Source organism: Podarcis muralis, chromosome 3 (assembly GCF_964188315.1).
Source record: "Podarcis muralis chromosome 3, rPodMur119.hap1.1, whole genome shotgun sequence".
NCBI lineage: Eukaryota > Metazoa > Chordata > Lepidosauria > Squamata > Lacertidae > Podarcis > Podarcis muralis.
In genome coordinates this window covers 42307056-42326371 of record NC_135657.1, presented here as the reverse complement: position 1 = coordinate 42326371, position 19316 = coordinate 42307056, and the positions used below count along the sequence as shown (strand labels likewise).

The 19316-nt window shown below is 40.1% G+C and overlaps 1 protein-coding gene across 5 annotated transcripts in view; it reads left to right on the top strand.

Annotated features, from left to right (window-relative positions):
- Positions 1-19316, top strand: part of CNST (consortin, connexin sorting protein) — a 42184-nt gene that overhangs the window by 12749 nt on the left and 10119 nt on the right. For 4 of the 5 annotated variants that reach the window (XM_028724163.2, XM_028724166.2, XM_028724165.2 and 1 more), the window contains 8 exons: positions 2263-2671; positions 6128-6309; positions 7077-7107; positions 8147-8233; positions 8588-8702; positions 14307-14328; positions 14494-14590; positions 17902-18770. In XM_028724163.2, coding sequence (XP_028579996.2) covers positions 2317-2671; positions 6128-6309; positions 7077-7107; positions 8147-8233; positions 8588-8702; positions 14307-14328; positions 14494-14590; positions 17902-18770 — 1758 coding nt within the window. In that variant the 5' untranslated portion in view covers positions 2263-2316. The remainder of the gene's footprint in view (positions 1-2262; positions 2672-6127; positions 6310-7076; positions 7108-8146; positions 8234-8587; positions 8703-14306; positions 14329-14493; positions 14591-17901; positions 18771-19316) is intronic. The other variant, XM_028724167.2, reaches the window with a different exon arrangement.

Here is a 19316-nt window from a genome sequence, read left to right as displayed (position 1 = left end):
GTAGGACTCGAATCAATGGCTTCAAGTTGCAAAAAAGGAGATTCCGACTAAACATCTGAAAAAAACTTTCTGATAGAAAGAGCTATTCAGGAGTGTAAGAGACTCCCACGAGAGGTGGTGGACTCTCCTTCCTTGGAGTTTTTAAAGCAGAGGTTGGATGGCTATCTGTCATGGATGCTTCAGCTGAGATTCCTGCATTGCAGGGGGCTGGACTAGATGACTCTTGGGTCCTTTCCAACTCCATGGTTCTATATTAATGTTGCACCAGCTGCTTTAGTGAGCATGTTTGCTGGTATTTGCTCATGCTCAATCATCCTTGCTAATAAGCACAATAAATTTACCAAACAACACCCAGGTAGAATAGCTTGAGCAAGTTCGCTTAGTAAGCTGCTAGTGGTTCAGCAGGAAATGTTAGTCTCCCTTAGCTAACTGGAAAGCTTTGCTGGAACACTACAAATATACTAGAGGAAGTAAATAGGAAGAGGGAGATGAGTTAGATTCAATAAATCTAAAGGTACAATAAATAAAAGATACAAACTGGATACTATCAGCTTCAGTTTAGAAGTCAGAATGTAGGTTTTTTAAGTAGTGTAAAATGTGAAATAATTTAACTGAATTAAAAACTACTGCTTAGATCCAGACTAAGCTCCCATTGGCAGGAGTGTCCCATGTCTGCTCATATAGCTCCCTGCATGCTAGAGTAATGTGTTTTACAGCACTGCACTGGTTACAGGCAGTTTGTCCCATTCTGCTGTCATGTTTCCTGAACTAACAAGCCTTGGGTGGATGGGTGAGTCAGCAAATAAATAAATAAATAAATAAATAAGTTTTCTTGTTCATAGATTATATCCCACATTGATCATATTCAGAAAAGACCCACCAATATCTATTGCTTTCAGTAGGTTTGCTCTGAATATGACTTGGTTAAATATCACCCATTTGTATGTGAAGTGGCTGTTCAAAGATCACAGATGTTCATTTGTTTAAGTACAGTCTTGCCTGATTTCCTCTTTGTTAGGCAGTCATTTACCGTAAGTATTTCTGCTTCATTTTCCTCCATTGTAAAAAAAAAAAAGGGTGTGAAAGCCAATGCCTATTTATGATAGCAGTTGTGATGTTTAAGGTTTGCAAAGTGCATCACAAATGTGTAATTCATTTAATTGCTAAATGTTAGGGCTGGTAGGACAATTTTCTTAATTATACATAGGCCCTTTTCTTTAGCTAGTCATTTTGTTGTTAAATAGCAGATTTTCAATTAGTGGGTGGATATGGCTAATCTAAGTAATTTGTAGTTTTAACAAATATACATCTGCATATTTCTGAGTGTTGAGCTTTTATTTGAATTTACTACTCCACAAAGTATGGTGCTGGTATTTTACCACTGAATGCTACCCTTCTTGGATTAAATTGCCAGAATGATATGTACAGCAAAGGCGGATTTAGGGGAGCTCGACCGGTTCAGTTGTACTGGGGGTGGAGCCTTAGGGCCGTCAGAACTATGATATAGAATGACAGGCAAGAGGTGGGGGCACTGAATATTCTCGTCACACAGGGCACCACTGAAATATGAAGCCGTAAAGTCTGCCAATGCACACAGTTTAGTTTACTCTCATAGAATCATAGAATTGTAGAGTTGGAAGGGGTCCCGAGGATCATCAAGTCCAATCCCTTGAACCTCATTGACTAGCCTTGTGGAAAAACAGAATCCACAAAAGTTAAAGGCCTGCAAAAAACATCGCTTGCCTCTGGAGGAGAGCCAGCACCTGGTTTCCGTGGGCAACCGTCCTGTGCTGATGCCTGCCATGTTCCCCTTTTAATTCCCCCACAGCCTAGCATGCTGAGCAGCACAAGACAACCCCTTTTTGTTTTCCACAATGTGCCATACAGTGTCACTCTGGGGCATTGTTGGGAATCAAAATGGTGTCAGTCCCCTCAGCTGCCTGGCTCTGCTGCCAGGTCGGCCCTTCAGGGCCCACTGACAGAGGAGGGACCCCATCAGATATCACCCTTGCTGAGATCTCTGTGCTGCTTGTCCAAGGAGTACTGGAGGAATGACAGAGCTCTCATCTGCCAAGTTGTTCTCATTGCCTTGGCGGAATTCCATGCACTCGCTTACATGAGGTTCCTGATTACCTATCCTATGGTAACCAGGCTAGTGCTTAAATACAAGGCTGGACTATATAATCTAATATAGCTAGGTAGTCAAAACATGACTTGGATTTTGATTATTATAAATCTCAATGCCTTTTTTTTCCTTTCTAGAGCTGAAGATCATTTGTGCTAAGTGGATATAAAGTTCACCCTAGGAACGCTCTAATGGATGACAGGGAATCTCCTACAAATGACCTGCAGTTAAGTTTACAAGGCTCACTTCGTACCGACACACTTGTGGAAAAGATCAAAGCTTGCTTAGCTTCTTCACCAGATGAAAATGAAAATCAGCTTAATGGAAGCAAGCACGATACTCTGAAAAGCAGTGACGACACAATGGGAAAGGTTGAACAGGACAGCATTAATAATAATGAGGACAGTGGAGACTACACGTCCTCCTGCCAAGAAGATGAAAGCGATAAGCCATCTAGAAGCTTCGCTGCAGATGAAATGCTCATTTTAGAAAAAGGTGACTCTGAAAAAAGGAGTTCAAGGAAAACAAAAAGTTCCAGCAGGAAAGGTACAACAACTTCCACAATATACATTTTGTTACTCATAGTACAGGCCTTTAACCTATAACATGACTTGGGGTGTATCTCCTTCTATGATTACTGTTCTCAAAAAGTGTGGTCTTTCTATATCTTCTCTACAAGGCCACTACCTTCCCAGCCAACTCTGCAATCCTGACAGGTGAAGCATGCACCTAGAATGCATTCACCTAGAAGGCAAATGTTAACAAGCCATTTTTCTTACAAGAGAAAGTAGTGTTGTTTGAAGAGTAAAAGGTAAAGGGACCCCTGATCATTAGGTCCAGTCGCAGACAACTCTGGGGTTGCAGCACTCATCTCACTTTACTGGCTGAGGGAGCCAGCGTTTGTCCGCAGACAGCTTCCAGGTCATGTGGCCAGCATGATTAAGCTGCTTCTGGCGAACCAGAGCAGCACATGGAAACGCCGTTAACCTTCCCGCCGGAGCAGTACCTATTTATCTACTTGCACTTTGATGTGCTTTCAAACTGCTAGGTTGGCAGGAGCAGGGACCGAGCAACGGGAGCTCACCCCGTCACAGGGATTCGAACCGCCGACCTTCTGATCGGCAAGCCCTAGGCTCTGTGGTTTAACCCACAGCGCCACCCGCGTGTTTGAAGAGGAGATGCTATTACAAACTAATTTTTGTTTTCAGTTGATAAAAATAATAGGAAGGAATGTCAGTGTCATACTGATTTAATCGCTCTGTCAGTGCAAGCATTTCTGCTTGCCAGGTAGAGTTATCTGCCAGGAATCTGAGTTGAGACGCCCATGTAGCAGAAGTTGCTCCCAGTTCTAGTCGCCACACAGAGGCAGCTTAAGGTCCAAAATAGTTTATTTTATGGCCCAGTTCACACACCACACTCAGGTCCGTGGTTTGCTTCTCTCCCAACAAGCCACAACCAATATTCAAGCTTTGTTACTGGTTTACAACTTGTAGCTCGTTTTGGGGGGTGGGTAGGCAGTGAGCCTGGATTCAGACAAAATGACAGGCCAAACTCTGGCTTGCTTTGTTTATGGTGCAGTGGCAGCAACAACAGGGGAAGTGTGAGATGGGAACTCTTGAGCAGCATGCTCCAACACATCGTTCACCTAAAACCATAGTTTGCTTTAAATGTGGTTTAATGTGACCTATAAAGCAGGCCATACAGCAAATATAATAAATGTAATGTGTTGAATACACCTAAACCTTTGATTTTGCCATCTGCAACTCCCTTTCACAATACTTCTTCCATGAAATCCGTCACGCCCTCTTTCATAAGGTGTTAGTTAACCCTTTTTATTTTCTGCCTCTGTATGATTTTCTACACTATATGAAATGCATTCTGTTGAATGTATTTTTTTTAATGGCAATCACTCATCTTCATCATCTGGTTAGATGGCATTATCATATTAAGAAGGACTGAACTGGCAAATACTTGGGGTGTATAGAAATGGGTATATGATAAATTCATATTTCCATTTTGAATACTGTCTTGTGTACACTAAGTAGAAAGACAGCTAATAAACTGCTTAAAATAAGGCAATTTAGATTTGCATAGTTGAAGACTGAAAAGATACTTTTCATACAGTCTAAGCTCTACTACAGTGACAATTTAAATGTTAAATTTGTTTTTTTCTTGATTATTTTAAGGAGATACAAACATGGGAGAAACAAGATATCATAACGTTAGGATTTGTTGTGCAAGCTATTTCATGTAAAACAGAATCCAGCATTGGCCTTTTTTTGCTTATAATGGATGGGAAGTTAGGTTTGCACTTTGCCATCTTAGGTTCACACTTTCCTTCCTACCACATGGTTGGTAGAAGGACTCCACCAGCATTCAGTTTCCCTGTGTTAGCTTGGCCGGTCATCTGAACTAGGAATCGTTGATTATAACAAATTTGGTTAGTTTCAAAGCATGGCAACTTCAAAATGATATTTCTGAAGCTGGCTTCTTAGCCAACACAAAGGGTTTAGTTTTGCTCTAATTAATACATTCTTGTTCATTTGACCTGTCAATCTTCTTGTTCTGAGTTTGTTTTTCACATATCAGCTGTGGTTTCTGTGACCAGATAAAAATGAGATGTCACATTTATGCATGAAAAGGCAATGCAGGTTTGTTTTCAGGAATGTAGAGATTTCAAGGGAGGGCAGTGTCTGCACAGTGTAATAAATAAGTCAAGGGTTGAGCTGAGCAACAATCTTCTGTAGTATCTTTTCCTAAGAAAGAATAATAGTGTTGTCTTACAGATCTATCTTAGGAACCTAATTGGGTCAGTTCCAGTATGAGAATTCACGTTAACTCTTAATTCTTCCTGTACCGAAAACAATTTTCGGCGCTGTTCAACAAATGCTGTATATTTATGTAAATGTTTATGATGTGGATAAAGAGAAACAGATATTTTAGTCTCCCAACAGGTGGAACAATCAAGTTAAAGATTAAGCTAGCGATTGCAAAGGGATTAGATGTAGAATTCAAAACTGGTGATCTGTGGTATATGCTGGGAAACAGAAACAAGAAAGGAGGGAACTTAACAGGTGCTAGGAAAGAGTTTGTAATGATGAAATGCTTTCGTTCTCTGTATCAGAAAATGCCCAAAAAATGAGGGCACATGTTCTTTTGTTGTAGGTTTGTGTCTTCCAAGGGTAGGTATAGGTGCTTTTTGTATTCTGTTATTTTTATCTGTGTTGGTAGTGGCTTTTATAACAGAATAATTGTAGTTTTATAATTACGTTGATGAGCCTAGCTTTCAGGTAGTGGTCCTGAGTAAGGGCCATAAAGGTGGTACTGCTGAATTTTTTCAGCCTGAACTGTATTAATTCAAACAGGAGTGACTTTGGGGAAATGGTGTAGAATTTAGTCAATATTTGCATCAACAACACTGTGAAATCAATTTCCCATAAAGTTAATTTTTTTCTTCCATTTTAAGTTTGTTTGTTTGTTTGTTTGTTTGTTTGTTTGTTTGTTTGAATGCCACTTCCATCATTATATGCAACACTCACAATTAGCTTTACAAATGTCTTTGGAATATCTGAAATATATCTGAAAGATATTCCAAAGCATGATAGCACTTTTAAACAAATGGTAATTTGGCATGACACAAACATAGTGAAGGTCGCACGTTGCCATGAAAATAACCAATTCTTTTGAAGGTAATCTTTTTATGCCATCTTTAATACAATATTTTATAGTTTATTGGAATAAATCCTGGCTCTTGTTGCTTTTGCTCCCAAAGGAGCATTGGTCAAGTACTACTACTATTAGCCAATGGGACCTCTTTTGCTACAGCCCATTTCCCTTCCTAAAAGGCCCTTGACCCCCAGAGTGGCTTTCCATGGGCTCAGAGATGAGAGATGGGAAGTCCCCCTGTGTGAGCAGATATTTGCTCATGCAATTTTGAACAGAACCCTATATGTTGAAATGTTTCTGAGAGTCCACAACTGTTCTTGTTGAACACTTCCGCAGCAGCCAAGCAAGAGAAGACTGGCATTACAGCAACAGGTTCTACATCAGATGAAGATGGAAACAAGACCAATGCAAACTTTCCCCAAAAGGATCCAACCCAGACTTTGCAGGCCCTCTTCTCTCTACTTCGAGAAGAATTTGAGCAGATGGATTCAAGAGTCCTCCCCCTGTGCCTCCATGAGGTAGTAAAAAAAGACCTACCTTGGTTTCTTTGTGGCCATACTATGAGAGATTTTATCAGCTGAAATAATGGAAAGCCACTGAGTTAGAGTGAGTTAGAGTCTGTCTTAGTGTAAGGCAGCACCCTATGTTCTTAGTCCCATTGATTTATGTGGGAGCTAATTTAGTCTGGATCCAACCCATTAGATTATTGAGGGAAGTCCATCATGCTATAAGCTTTTGTAGGTCAAAGACTGTGATGAAATGTGGATTGGTCCATAAAAGTTTATGGCACAATATATTTGTTAGTATTTAAGATGCCATAGTAGTTAAATACCCCAAGTATTTGCTTTCCAGGTGTGTGGGTATAGAAGGTTATAATCCTGAGGACTGTAACAAAAGTTCTTGAAGATGTAGAGGCTGGAAAGTATATAAACTTACTTCTCTGTCTGTATATGTGATGCTTTGATAAAATAAGTAGAAAATAAATTTAGTGCAATCATCTATACACGCTTACTCAAAAGTGTGGTCCACTGTGTTCACTGGAACTTAATCTCAGATCAGTGTGCCCAGGACTACAATCTTAATTTATTGCATATATGAAACATCCAGACATATATAATCTCGCTTCTCACAAATAGCATATTCAGCCATGTTTCAGGGTACAACATTCATGTACATTTTTGGCAGGATATAGATTCTGAGGTGGTTTCTGGAGGATGATATAAAGGGTGATAATGGTATAATAAATATCTGAAAATGTTAGTTGCTTCTTTGCTTTCTGTTACAGATTGCTGAAACGTATTTTCAAGATGGAGAATGTATCCTTTTTAAAATCAAGATTGATTTCTATGCCATTGCCCTCAGCATATGGCTGAAGGTTTCCAGCAACAGGTCTAGTTAAAGCCAAAGTGGAAAAATTATGATTATTTAAGTGCAGTTATTCAGATTTCTTAATTTCCAGGGGGGGACACTTATAAATATTAAATTGTTATCTTAAATGTGTAAAGAACAGTGTAAAACAGTCTCTGCAAGAACAATGTAAAAAACAAAAAACAAACCACTAAGGTATTGTTCATGAACCATGAGTGTACATGAGCTTGTTCAATCTAGCATAAGAACTTGAATCTAATATAGGAGGTGCTTGCATTTATTCAGGCTTTGCATAGATTCAGTGTGGTATAGTGGTTAGAGTGCTGGACTATGACCAAGGAGACCAGGGTTCAAATCCCCACTCAGCCATGTAACATTAGATGTTTATAGCTGCTTTGATTTTCCTCTTTTGCACTTGCAGTCCGAAGAGATTGATTATGTTAGTGGTATTTGCTAGCTTTCCCCCCTTAATTCTAGATGTGCGATCAAAAACTGAGAAGCTTTTACCCTTGAAAGAGAAATTTATTTCATTTTTGAATTTGTCCATTTGAAGAAATAAGAGCTTCCAGGTGGTACAGTACTTGGTTGTATTTTTTCCATTAAATTGAGCAACTTTAAATGTGAATGGCAAATTACTGCTGGAAACACTCATCCTAGAGAATTCATTGCCCAAAAAAGGAAAACTTTCTGACTGCAGGGGGAAAAGATTAAGAGAGTATATTGTGGGGTCCGTGTAGCACGTGCATGCCAAGTTTTGAGCACAATTATGCATTATATCTATGCTGTCCTTTTTTTCGTTGGGAGACGGATGCAGGGGGTACACATACCCCTAAACATTTTGTGAGTCTAAGTTTGGCCTTATTGAGGGGCAGTAGTTCAATATGAGTAGGAAAATGAGAGTACCCCTATACATTTCTTTTAGAAAAAAGCACTGTCTATTCTCGACTGTCATTCGGTGTCTGCATTTTCCTTTAGTTTTTCATTCAGACGAGAAAGCCATGAAATTTATTCAGCTTGAACGGTTATATCATGAGCAACTACTTGCAAATCTTTCTTCTATACAACAACAGTGGGGTAAGTGTGTCATATAGTTGGGAAATCTCTTGTTTTTATTATAATAGAATAAGTTTTGGGTTGCAAAATAAAAATAGCTGCATATTTCCCTACTGGTGACTGTTGTGTGTAGGCACAGTGATCAGTGGTTGTTCTTTATTTTATCATGATATATTTTCCTTGAAAAGGAACATCATTATTTTCAGTTAGGCTTCTGGCTTTTAATGGACCATTCCAGTTACTCTGTGCTGTAATATTTGTTTTTCCATTATGTTGAATCCACTTTGTCTAGAGACTATTCAAAACATTTTGCTTTTGAAGACACTGAAATATTTTTAATATACAAAAATATAAAATGATTGTGTGTTGTTGCAGAAAAAAAATGGAAAGCAGCAGCATCTAACGAGGTTCCAGCTCTAAAACGTTCTGCTAAAGTCCTGAATAATGAAGAGTTAGACAAACTTGCTAAACTTTGCACATCACATCAAGAGTAAGTAATAAAAATAATATTGGTTAAATTAGTTCAATTCTCTTTTTGTGTGTGTTTAGGTGCACTCAGGGATTGTGTGGCCCCAATGAACACTTGCCTGTTTTCTTTGAAAAGCAGAATAAATTGGTTGAAACTGTTCAGATTTTCAAAAGCCATTTGCCAACTTAGCACAAATAGCTGATGCTCAAAGGGAGAAAATGTAAAAAAAAAAACAAAACCCAAAACACTAAGCATGAATTCTGGACTGCGACTGGATTTTTAGATTAATTACTTTCCTTTGTTTGCTTGTAATACTTGTGCATTGTTGTATTTCTTGATAAGAAAATTTAAAAATAAAATTATTAGAAGATGAGATTGCCAAAATCTTCATGGTCTCAATTCAAATATCATGTTAGGAATCCTCCAAAACAATGGTTTGGAAGAATAAGGAATATACAATGGGCTCTCTTTTTTCCCAAGGTTGCCTAACCTTAGTTTTGCTGTGACAGCTGAATAGTGCAAACTGTGTTTAACATTAACCATGGTTTCCACATCTTAACTGATTGCTATGATTAGTGCTAACCAGAAAGGGGAAGATGAAATTGTCATGTGACAGAGGAGGTTGGGTCACATGCTTTGGAAGATCACTAACCGTTTACCCAGATAATTTAAAAAGATAAACGTTTTAAATTCAAAGTTTGGTGCCTGAAGTATTTCAAAGTTAATCAAACGTGAAGGAGACTCCCACTTTCACAAAAGCATGCTTTCCTTCACCATACGAGCATACTAATTTTATTTATTTTTATTTCATGTGTTCTTATACTACTTAAGACGGTCTCTGATGAGTTAACAAAATAGCAAATACAATTTGAATATGTAAGAAACAATGAAACTGAGAAACTACAATATAATACAACGCACTGTAATACAACTACAATATAAAACAATAAGATGCTCCCAAAATAAAATCATAGCAGCACATTTTGAAAACATCTTAAGATCCAGGGATCCTTTTCCTCTTGTCAAAGGCACATTCTAGCTCAAAACATGCAATACTCCCCCCACTAACGTATCACACCCAATTCTGACTCATACAGGTAACTTGCAACTTGCACACATTTAACTTGTGAGCATTACGATTTACATGCTTGGCAGGAAAAAAATGGAAAGGATGTGTGTGTCTGGGAAATATGACTTTGGCAATCCCACCCACCATTGAACTCAATGTGTTTTCACTACACGTGATTTTGGCTTTACGCACTATCCCCAGAACGCAACCCCCACATATTTGAGAACTGCCTGTATTTACAGAAATCATGTAATATATGTTGCTCATTCAATATCATTCTATTTACACCCCTCACACACATCTACCGGTACACATAAATATACCATCTTCACTGTCTTCTAGCCCAAATGCTTGCACCCAGAGAGTAAGAACTCATTGGAAGCACCAGGCCAGTCCTAGAGTGGAGCAGATGATATTTGCTCCAGGGGATGAGTTAGTCAGCGGCACACAGTTCTTTTTACAGACAGCTGGCTTGAGGCAGTTGGAATGCTCACAGCCACCAATGTCAGTAGTGATTCTTGCTGGCTGTGCCTGCATGGTGGTCTTGGTAATGCACACCAGGTCACACTCAAATCCAAGATCAAAGTGTGGATTATATTTGCTTGATCAGGAATTAAACAGCTGCAGACTTCATGGGTGACTGACAGAACTTTTTGGGTACAGTGAATTGGATGGAAAGCCAGAAGAGAACACAGGCACTAATTGTCTGCGCAGTCCCCTTCTTACAGGTACCGTCCAACTCCATACTTATTACATATTGGATCATGTTACACCTTTTCTGAGTCAGTTACATTGGCTGCCTATTAATTTCCAGGCCTATTTCAAGGTGCTGGTTTTTGTCTTAAAAGAATAGTTTGGGACCACATTATCTGAAGGATCACCTACACCTACATGAACTTACCCAAGCATTAAGATAATCATTGGAGGCTCTGCTCACTGGCCTACCAGCAAGAGCCATGCATGGTGGTCCCACATCTTTAGGTGTAATAATAATAATTTATTTTTTATACCCCACCCATCTGGCTTGGTTTTCCCAGCCACTCTGGGCAGCTCACAACAGAATATTAAAAACACCATAAAATATCAAACATTTAAAAACTTCCCTAAACAGGGCTGCTTTCAGATGTCTTCTAAAAGTCAGATACTTGTTTATTTCCTTGACATCTGATGGGAGGGCATTCCACAGGGTGGGTGCCACTACTGAGAAAACTCTCTGCCTGGTTCCCTGTAACCTCACTTCTCACAGTGAGGGAACCGCCAGAAGGCCCTCGGAGCTGGACCTCAGGTGTAAGGCAGCTTCACATATTTAACAATGCAGAAAGGGTCGAACACTAATACTGATTACCCCAATACCAGTGCTGGGAGTACACACCAAATTTGCTAAGGGGACTGGGCGGAGTGGAGGGTCAGTCAAATAGGCCAGGAGAGCTTATGACGTGAGGAAGTATACAGGAATCTTACTTCCACAAAGGGGAAAGGTTGGTACAAAACCTTTTTCCCACCTTCCATGTTTCTGCTTGACAGGTTGCCTATCATGTCTCCTATATGCCACTTTGATTTTGTTTCCTCCTATTACCCTTTCTCACCTCCATCATGTCCCTGTCCCCTCCTTATTACCTGCCACTGTTCCAGCCTTCCAACATTCCTGTTAAATTACCTTTCTCTACCCTAGTTCTCCAGTCCCCATACTTTACTCTTATTGCTGTATCCTTCACCGTGTCATTCATTTACTGGATGAACCATCCACTGCTGCCTTCCCTACTTCCCCACCCCCTGCTTTTCTACCATTATTAACACTGTCACACAAACCCCCAAAGTAACTATTTAAACTCCAGCCCATGTTTAATGAGAATTGTATTTTTAGCTATTAGATTTCTGTCTGCCCCAGAAAGCCTCATCTTCTCCAATGTGAGGATTGTTAAAATGGGTTAAGGGGAGGGGAATACCCTGTCTGGTTTTCTGAGTTCCATTCCCAGTTGCATGAGCACTGGAGATTCTCCCTCTTCCACTCACGTCCTGCCTTCCCTGTTGAAAGCTGTTCTGGAAAACTCATGCTGGCCAAAATTATGTCCTTGGCATGACTTGGCTTCTTTTGTGCTGCTGCTATGAGGTAGACTTTTTCCACTGTTCTTTCTGTGCACTACAGTACTGTAGCATAAAAGCCTAAGAGTGACGTAATATAAATATCACCCTGGCCAAAAATTCACTAGGCGGCTTTCAGACAAACCACTCCCAACCCCTGTCTGAAGTATGGGGATAATACTGGCCTACATTACAGGATTGTTGTAAAGTTTAATGAGATAGCATGTGTTTTTGGGAAATAAAAATATCCAGTTTTGAGCCTTCTGTAATAGTCAGTGTACTGATCTTTAGCTTTCTGTGTGTTGTAGATATCCACTGTAATGTGGTGGGCTTAGAATGGGGAGATGCAGGTTTAAATCCCTGCTCTTCCTTGAAGCTCACAGAGCAGTCCAAACCCCCTTGTTCCAGGCAGGAATGGGGTAGATTGGTTAGAGATATCCCTCCAACCTGTTCTCCTGGCCTCTGATGGCTTCATGCTGGCTGCAGAGTGATGCCAGTGTCATTCTGCTGATGAGGGGCTTCCCTTTCACCTGCCAAATGTGTGGGCTGGCAGATGTGTCACTGCCGGCAGCCCCGCTGGTGGCAGGCAGCAGAAAGCCCCAAAACAGGATATTCCAAGGGTAAAGAGAAGGCAGGGCTGAGCTGGCTGGGGAACCACCTGATCCCAAACTGGCCCTCCTGCCATCACATGACAGCATAGAATTCAATCTGGTTCTGATCGAAGGGCAATCTGCCTGCCCTTCCACTTTGATAACTATGCACTATGTTTAGGGAAGCTTTTAATGTTTGATGTATTACAGTATTTTAATATTTTTTGGGAAGCCGCCCAGAGTGGCTGGAGAAGCCCAGCCAGATGAGCGGGGTATTAAATAATAATAATAATAATAATAATAATAATAATAATTATTATTATTATTATTATTATTATTATTATTATTATTATTATGCACAGCAGGGCTATGGATGCAGTGCTGGTCCTGGCACCCCCATTTAGCTCTGCTGGGAAGACGGGGTAGTTGGGATGTCTCCCTAAGTATCTTCCCCAAGCTCACCATCTCATAAGTGAATCACTCTCACAATGCTGTAAGGATAAAATTGCTGGGGGGAAGAAGTTACGTATGCTACTCTGAGCTCCTTGGAGCAAGAGTGAGATACAGAATTAATAAATGAGTCAGTATGGACGGGGCATTGTTATTATGGATAATAAACTGTTATTCAGCTAGTTGCGCTAAGATCCAAGAGCATGGCTGTGTTTAATGTTATTCTACTTAACAGTCACAATATTTTAAAAGTGAGTGTTACAGGTCTATAGTTGCATTTATCACATCAGAGGCTCCAGTAATGAGAGGCTTCTTTGTCACATGCACCAAGAATTGCTTCCAGAACATTTAACTCCCCCCAAAAATGAAATCTCTCTTCAGTGCATTTGAAGCCGCTCCCCACTGTTTCAGAATTTGCTTGTCAAGTGCCATATTGAGGGAGAGAATTCTTAGAGTGCCAGTGTGGAGTAGTGGCCAGAGAGCTGGATGCAATCCAGAGAGACCTGATCTTACATAACCTCTTGGCCATGCAACTTATTGGGGATCGTGATTGTTTGAGGACGCTGTTCCGAGCTGCTTGGTGGAAAGGCAGTGTAAAAATGTGATATATAAGTGACAGTAAAATGAAGGTGCTTGGGTGTCAGAAGCACTGTTTTGCATGCAGAACTCACCGTGCAGCTCTGGACTGCATTGTGGACAAATTGCTTCTTGTCAATGGTAAGAATTGTGTGCAGTTAACATTTTAATAATCACCTATGTTTGTCTTTAAGCTTTTTTTTAAACTTTATAATTTGTTTTATTGGAAATAGGCTCTTGAAGTATAAAGCACAGCATTTAAAAGGTTGAGCTGTGCTGTGCTGCCAGTTGTTGTGATTTTTATGATTTTCTTCCACTTATATCCACTATTTCTGTGGAAGACTAGAAGATTGAGCAAAATGGGGAAACTGAGTGTGCTGCCTATGTGCTGCAAAATATTAGGAGAGGCTAGTTTTTCACAGCTTCCCATCCGCTCCTAAGTCTCTTGTGTCTCTAGAAACAGGAAGTAGTGCTATTCAGGTGGTACTTTCAGTGATCTAAAAAGCACTGTTAATTCCTCTGAGTGGTCGGTTTCAATTCAGGACAATTTTTTGAAAGCTGATAGAATTGTATAAACACATTCTATAAGAGCACTTCTTGTATTGATTTCACCACTTTTACTGCCTTATGGGCCATTAAGTAATAATTGGCAGTTTGTAATGACGTTAGCATATGGTCTGGCTCTGTGCTTTAAAACTATGCTGGCACAGATAGTGTTTCAGTGTTGGAAACTTCTGTGCTAATATTAGAGCATGGAAAGAACTAATCTGATTTGTCGTCTAGTTTTGATGATGTTTTTTGTGAATAATATTTTGGTGGAAGCAGCTGTTTATTTTGTATTTTCTTTTTTGGTTGCAGGCCGCTGGTCTTCCGAAGCAAGGTAAACTGTGAAGTTTTTTTCTTGACATAGTTTTACAAGTAAATGTCTGGGTGTTCTATAATGTGCTAAATGTAATGTGTGGAGCTTACACTGCATAATAACCTGTACTGCATGAAATGAAGCAAAAACAAAATTCAGTAATAGGAATTCTGTTGTGTTTTTCAGCTAATAAGTAAAGAAAAATCCCTGAAACGTGAGAGTTTTGTAGGGTTAAGGATATCTGAAGATCTTAAGGAAAGAGGTGCTGCTGCATGTGATTCAGGTATCCCTCTTGTAAATCTTTTCAGTTTTATTTTTAAAACATGTCAGTGTTTAGAAAGCTTTAATAGCACTAGCTATTTAATAGCACTAGAATAGCACTAGCTAGGCATTTTTCTAACAAGAGTAATATAAGAAGGTGATTACGTTTTTGATGCCTTAGACTTCTCTTAGAAAACAGCAGAACATAGGAATGAGAGTAGCTCAGTTGTTACAGCATGAAACTCTTGATATCAGGGTCGTGGATGTGAGCCCCACATAGGCAAAAGATTCCTGCATTGCAGGGAGTTGGACTAGATAATTCTCATGGTCCCTTCCAACTATACAATTTTATGCTTCTGTGTGAGCAGTGACTTCAAATAATAGACCTCATTTCCCTAACATTAAACGCTGTCCAACTTCTGCACATCCACCACTGTTGCTAAAATTAGCATGGAAATAGAAAAAGAGGCTGAAGGTGGCTGTGGAGCAGTCGGCTGCAGAGATGTTGTCTGCCTGGATGTGTACCTGCCTGCTGCCTGCAGATTTTAGCCTTCTCCTTGCTGGTGTGTGGCATCCTTGAGGGTTTAAAAGACTGTATAATCAAGGAATCCTATACCCAGTATAAGAGTCAGCCCCATTGCCGTCATTGGGATTTATTTCTGAGTACAGGACTGCATGGTAAATCACTTGTGAATTCCAACCACAAAGTGGGATCATTAGCAAACAATGGTTTTCTGCTTGTGAGTATAATTAACACCTTTGGTAAAGGGACATGGCCAGTGTGCCTGTGATCGTCAGGTGGAAGTAAAATTGGAGCTTTTCCAGTTAGCCCAAGGAAGGCTCTGCTTATTCCAAAGTGCCCTAAAATCAAATACAGTGGTACCTTGGTTCTTGAATGGCTTGGCTCCCGAACAAATTGGCTCCCAAACGCCACAAACCCGGAAGTAAGTTTTCCAGTTTGCAGACATTTTTCGGAAGCCGAACGTCCGACGCGGCTTCCAAATGAGTACAGGAAGCTCCTGCAGCCAATCGGAAGCCACGCCTTGGTTTTCGAACCATTTCAGGAGTCAAACGGACTCCCAGAACGGATTAAGTTTGAGAACCAAGGTACCACTATAACCAGGGAGACTTTGTTGAATGCCTTGGTATCAACTTCTCTTCATCAACACAAGCTAGTTGTGTTAGATAATTCTTGTTTAGACGTCTCCCTGTGCTAGCTTTTTCTCTGCGACTATTTTCAGCACAGCTAGTATACAGAAACCTAAGCTGCTCCCTATGCTGTCCTCCAGTACTGAGGACTCGTACTTGTTCGCCCAAACAAAATGGTGGTGCCAGCAAAGCAGTATATTTCAGCAGGACAATGTATGAATCCTAATCAATCAATTCACTAAAGATCAGGAACATGTCCTCTCACTACGATCACATTTCATCTCAGGCAACCTCTTAGCCTCTTTGACCCCTTTAGTAATATCTTGTTTCGCTTCCTTGTTGTCTGTGTTCTTCAGGTCCTCTCTTCACGCCTCATATATGTGGCCCCCTGGTAATGTCATCAGCGGTTAAGTTACATATATTTGTCTCATCACATTAGCAGATGTTTGTTCCCAAGCAAGCTCTGATCTGCTGATTGCCACACTGTGTGCAGAAAATGTTTTTGCTAGGCAGTGCATCCCCTTAGCATCCAGGCCCCCTGGGGAGGCCTACAGTCCTACTAAGGAAGTTTCTTTTGTCAGTGCCTTTTGGTGCGCTGAAGGAATGAGCATGCTATAGAGGCATGACCAATGATTTTGTTATGCAGATTTTCAAGTTTCCACAACAAAGCTTCTAGTTGGAAAAGAGACTCTTCAAGTGCATTATATCTTTCTACATAGAAAATGTCAAAATATCTATTTGTTCTTATCAAAAATTATGCTGTTCTGAGAAATCTTAATGGTTCTGTCCTCACGTGACCTTATAGGAAGGTAGCCAAGTTTTTGTGCCTGCATTTCTATGTATCTGTTGCTCTAAAACTTATAAGCTTTATCTAAATATGGTATGGAAACTGAGCCTAGCATTTTATTCCCTGAGGTTTCTGGTTGTGCTTTGCTGCTGAATTTTTTTTTCTCTACATGAGAGATCTTTTTGCTTTGGCGGTACTTTGAAGGTTGTTGTTTTTTATTTTTAAAAAGTATTTAAAATAACCATGTGAGACAGTTTGCATCAATGACTAGGATTCTGAGCTGTTTATAGACCCCTTGGATGGCATGTATCTCCATCATCTCATCCTTGTTCTGTATCCGTCGATGCTACACAGGTATCCTGGTGTGATGTACTACATCAGGAGCACTGCAAGCATTGGTTCAAAACATGAGATACTGTTATCACTTAGGATCATCCCCATCCACTCTGTCAAAGTAAACTTTAAGGGAGCCATCCTATGACTGATGGCCTAGTTGTAGCAGAAAGTGCCTCTGCCATTTCTCATTCACTGCTGATGGCAGTAAGGAGTGAAAAGAGACATGTTGGGTAGACCAGAAGATGCCTCCCATTCCATTGACACACATACCTAAACCAAATAACTAACCATAGAGCTGGCATAGTTAATTTGTTTAGAGTCAATAGAAGAGAAATTAGGAAACATCTGTCAATAGCAGCAAGTGGGGAAAGAACAAGCAGCTCCCTCCTGCAAGCTGGCAGGGCTTAGGAATCAGTGGCTTCTCTGCCAAGAAATCTTCCTCCCTCCCCCCCCCCAACCTTTACTCTGCCCAATAACAACCCATTGCATAGTTAAATATAATTTTTTAATGGTACCTATGCATACTTAGTGATGCATAGGGCTGCAACAGTAAACATCATGGAGATTTTTAAATCTTTCATATGAAGGTTTTTAAAAATTTGAGTAAACAGTATGGTTTGTACCTTTTTAATTATAGTTACTGAAGCTACCATTATATTTTTAGCAACCAATATTCATCACAGTTTCCCTTTCCTTTAAAATGTTTAAAGCAATTTGTAATTTCTGTATAAAATACTTAAGTGAAATCAAGCCACTTAGTGCCAAAGCCAAAGGAAAACTTGCATATATGTAACTAATCACACCCTTGTTCAGCAGGGTATGTAGAGGTGTCTTAAGTGCTCTAAAAGTCAATAGAAAACAAGTTAGCTGCTTCACTTTAACTATGATTTGTATTTTACACATGAAAATTAGTGGAGCAGAGCGATTGCTGCCAGACAGGAATTCAGTCAAAACATTAACGGGTAGTGCTATCAGGTTGCTGATTTTTCTTCTTCTTCTTCCTACAGTGGTGAAGTATTGAATCACTTCTAAATGCTTGAACTCTTTCCCTGTTGCATTAGATACTCAGATTTGGCCTGGCGCTGAACCAAAGAAAGAGAACAATCGCAAAGAGAGTGAGAGCTTCCAACCCGAAAAGCGTCATAGGCTTGAAGAGAAGGCAAGTCTTCGACTCTCTGTGGGGAAGCACCACATGGAGGAGGAGCGCTGCAATGATGAATCAACCCTGGAGCCAGCCACCCAGCCCACAGAGACACTGGGGACGCCTCAGCCAGGCTGTTTATCTACAAAGGATGCTAGTGAAGATGACGGTCTGCAGCCAAGAGAAGAGCAGTTCTCTGAGGATGTAGCAAAAATAGAAGCAGCTGCTGAGGAGCCTGCAGCAGAGTGCTCTAGTGAGCCAATGGTAGACACATTGGTTTTGACAGATGCCGATTATATGCCTCCTGATCTAATTTCCTCAGATGAAACTGTTCAGTCTGAACAAAACTTACTCAGGTCAGCTGGCTCTATTGTGATTTCCAGTACTCAGTTGGGGAGCAACGTATTAAACAAGCACCAGCAACAGACAGCTTATGGAAGTGATAGGAAATCTGTGCAGGGCAGAACATCAGACATTACCGGGGATGTGCAGGCTGAAGGTAACGTGCCTGAACTGGACAGTGTTCCATATGAAGGGATACAGGAGGAAACAGCAGTACTGGAAGAGGAAGGTGAAAATGAAGAACCAGAAGACCTCTTTGATCGGTTTTTAAATGGTTGCATAACAGACAGAGAGGAGTCCCTTATATGCCTAGCAAGCCAAGGGGACTCCGAAATTCTTCCACATATGCCTCCTGAACAAGCACTTTATAGTTCATCGGAAGGTTATTCACTGGATGAAAGCTTTTCTTCACTTGATGAACTTGCAAAACGAATAGAGATTGCAGAGGTAAACACTGGCAAAAATAACTTCCAACATTGTTGGCACTATTCGTGGTTTATATTATTTGTGTTCTTTAGCATGAAAAAAGTTTTTAAAAAATTCCTGAAAAGAAGCCATGTTTAGGAGGATGTGTTGTTTATTTTTCCTTTCCAAGTTTATTGATTAAGTTTTAGGTTAGTAAAATTTTCTTTATGAAAAATAAGAGGATAAAATAAATAAACTTATGCATCTTAAGAGGCCAAACAGTAGCAAAAGTAATCATGAGGAGGGGATGCAGAATGAAAAAAGCTCTCTGGTGCATTTGTAAAAAAATACTTGAATATTTCAAACCTTTTGGTTAACAAAAACATTTCAGTTATTCTAGTCATGGCAGGCTGATGAACAATCGTGAGTGTATTTTATTCTCTTTGTGAGAATATACTTGGTTCTACCATTGCTGTTTTAAGTTGAGCAGCAAGAAAATGGGCAGAATGACTTAGCAAAGGACTTTTAAGCTATTCTGATTGATTTAGGTACCGTTGGTAAATGAAAGGCCTGAGGATATAATGGCTT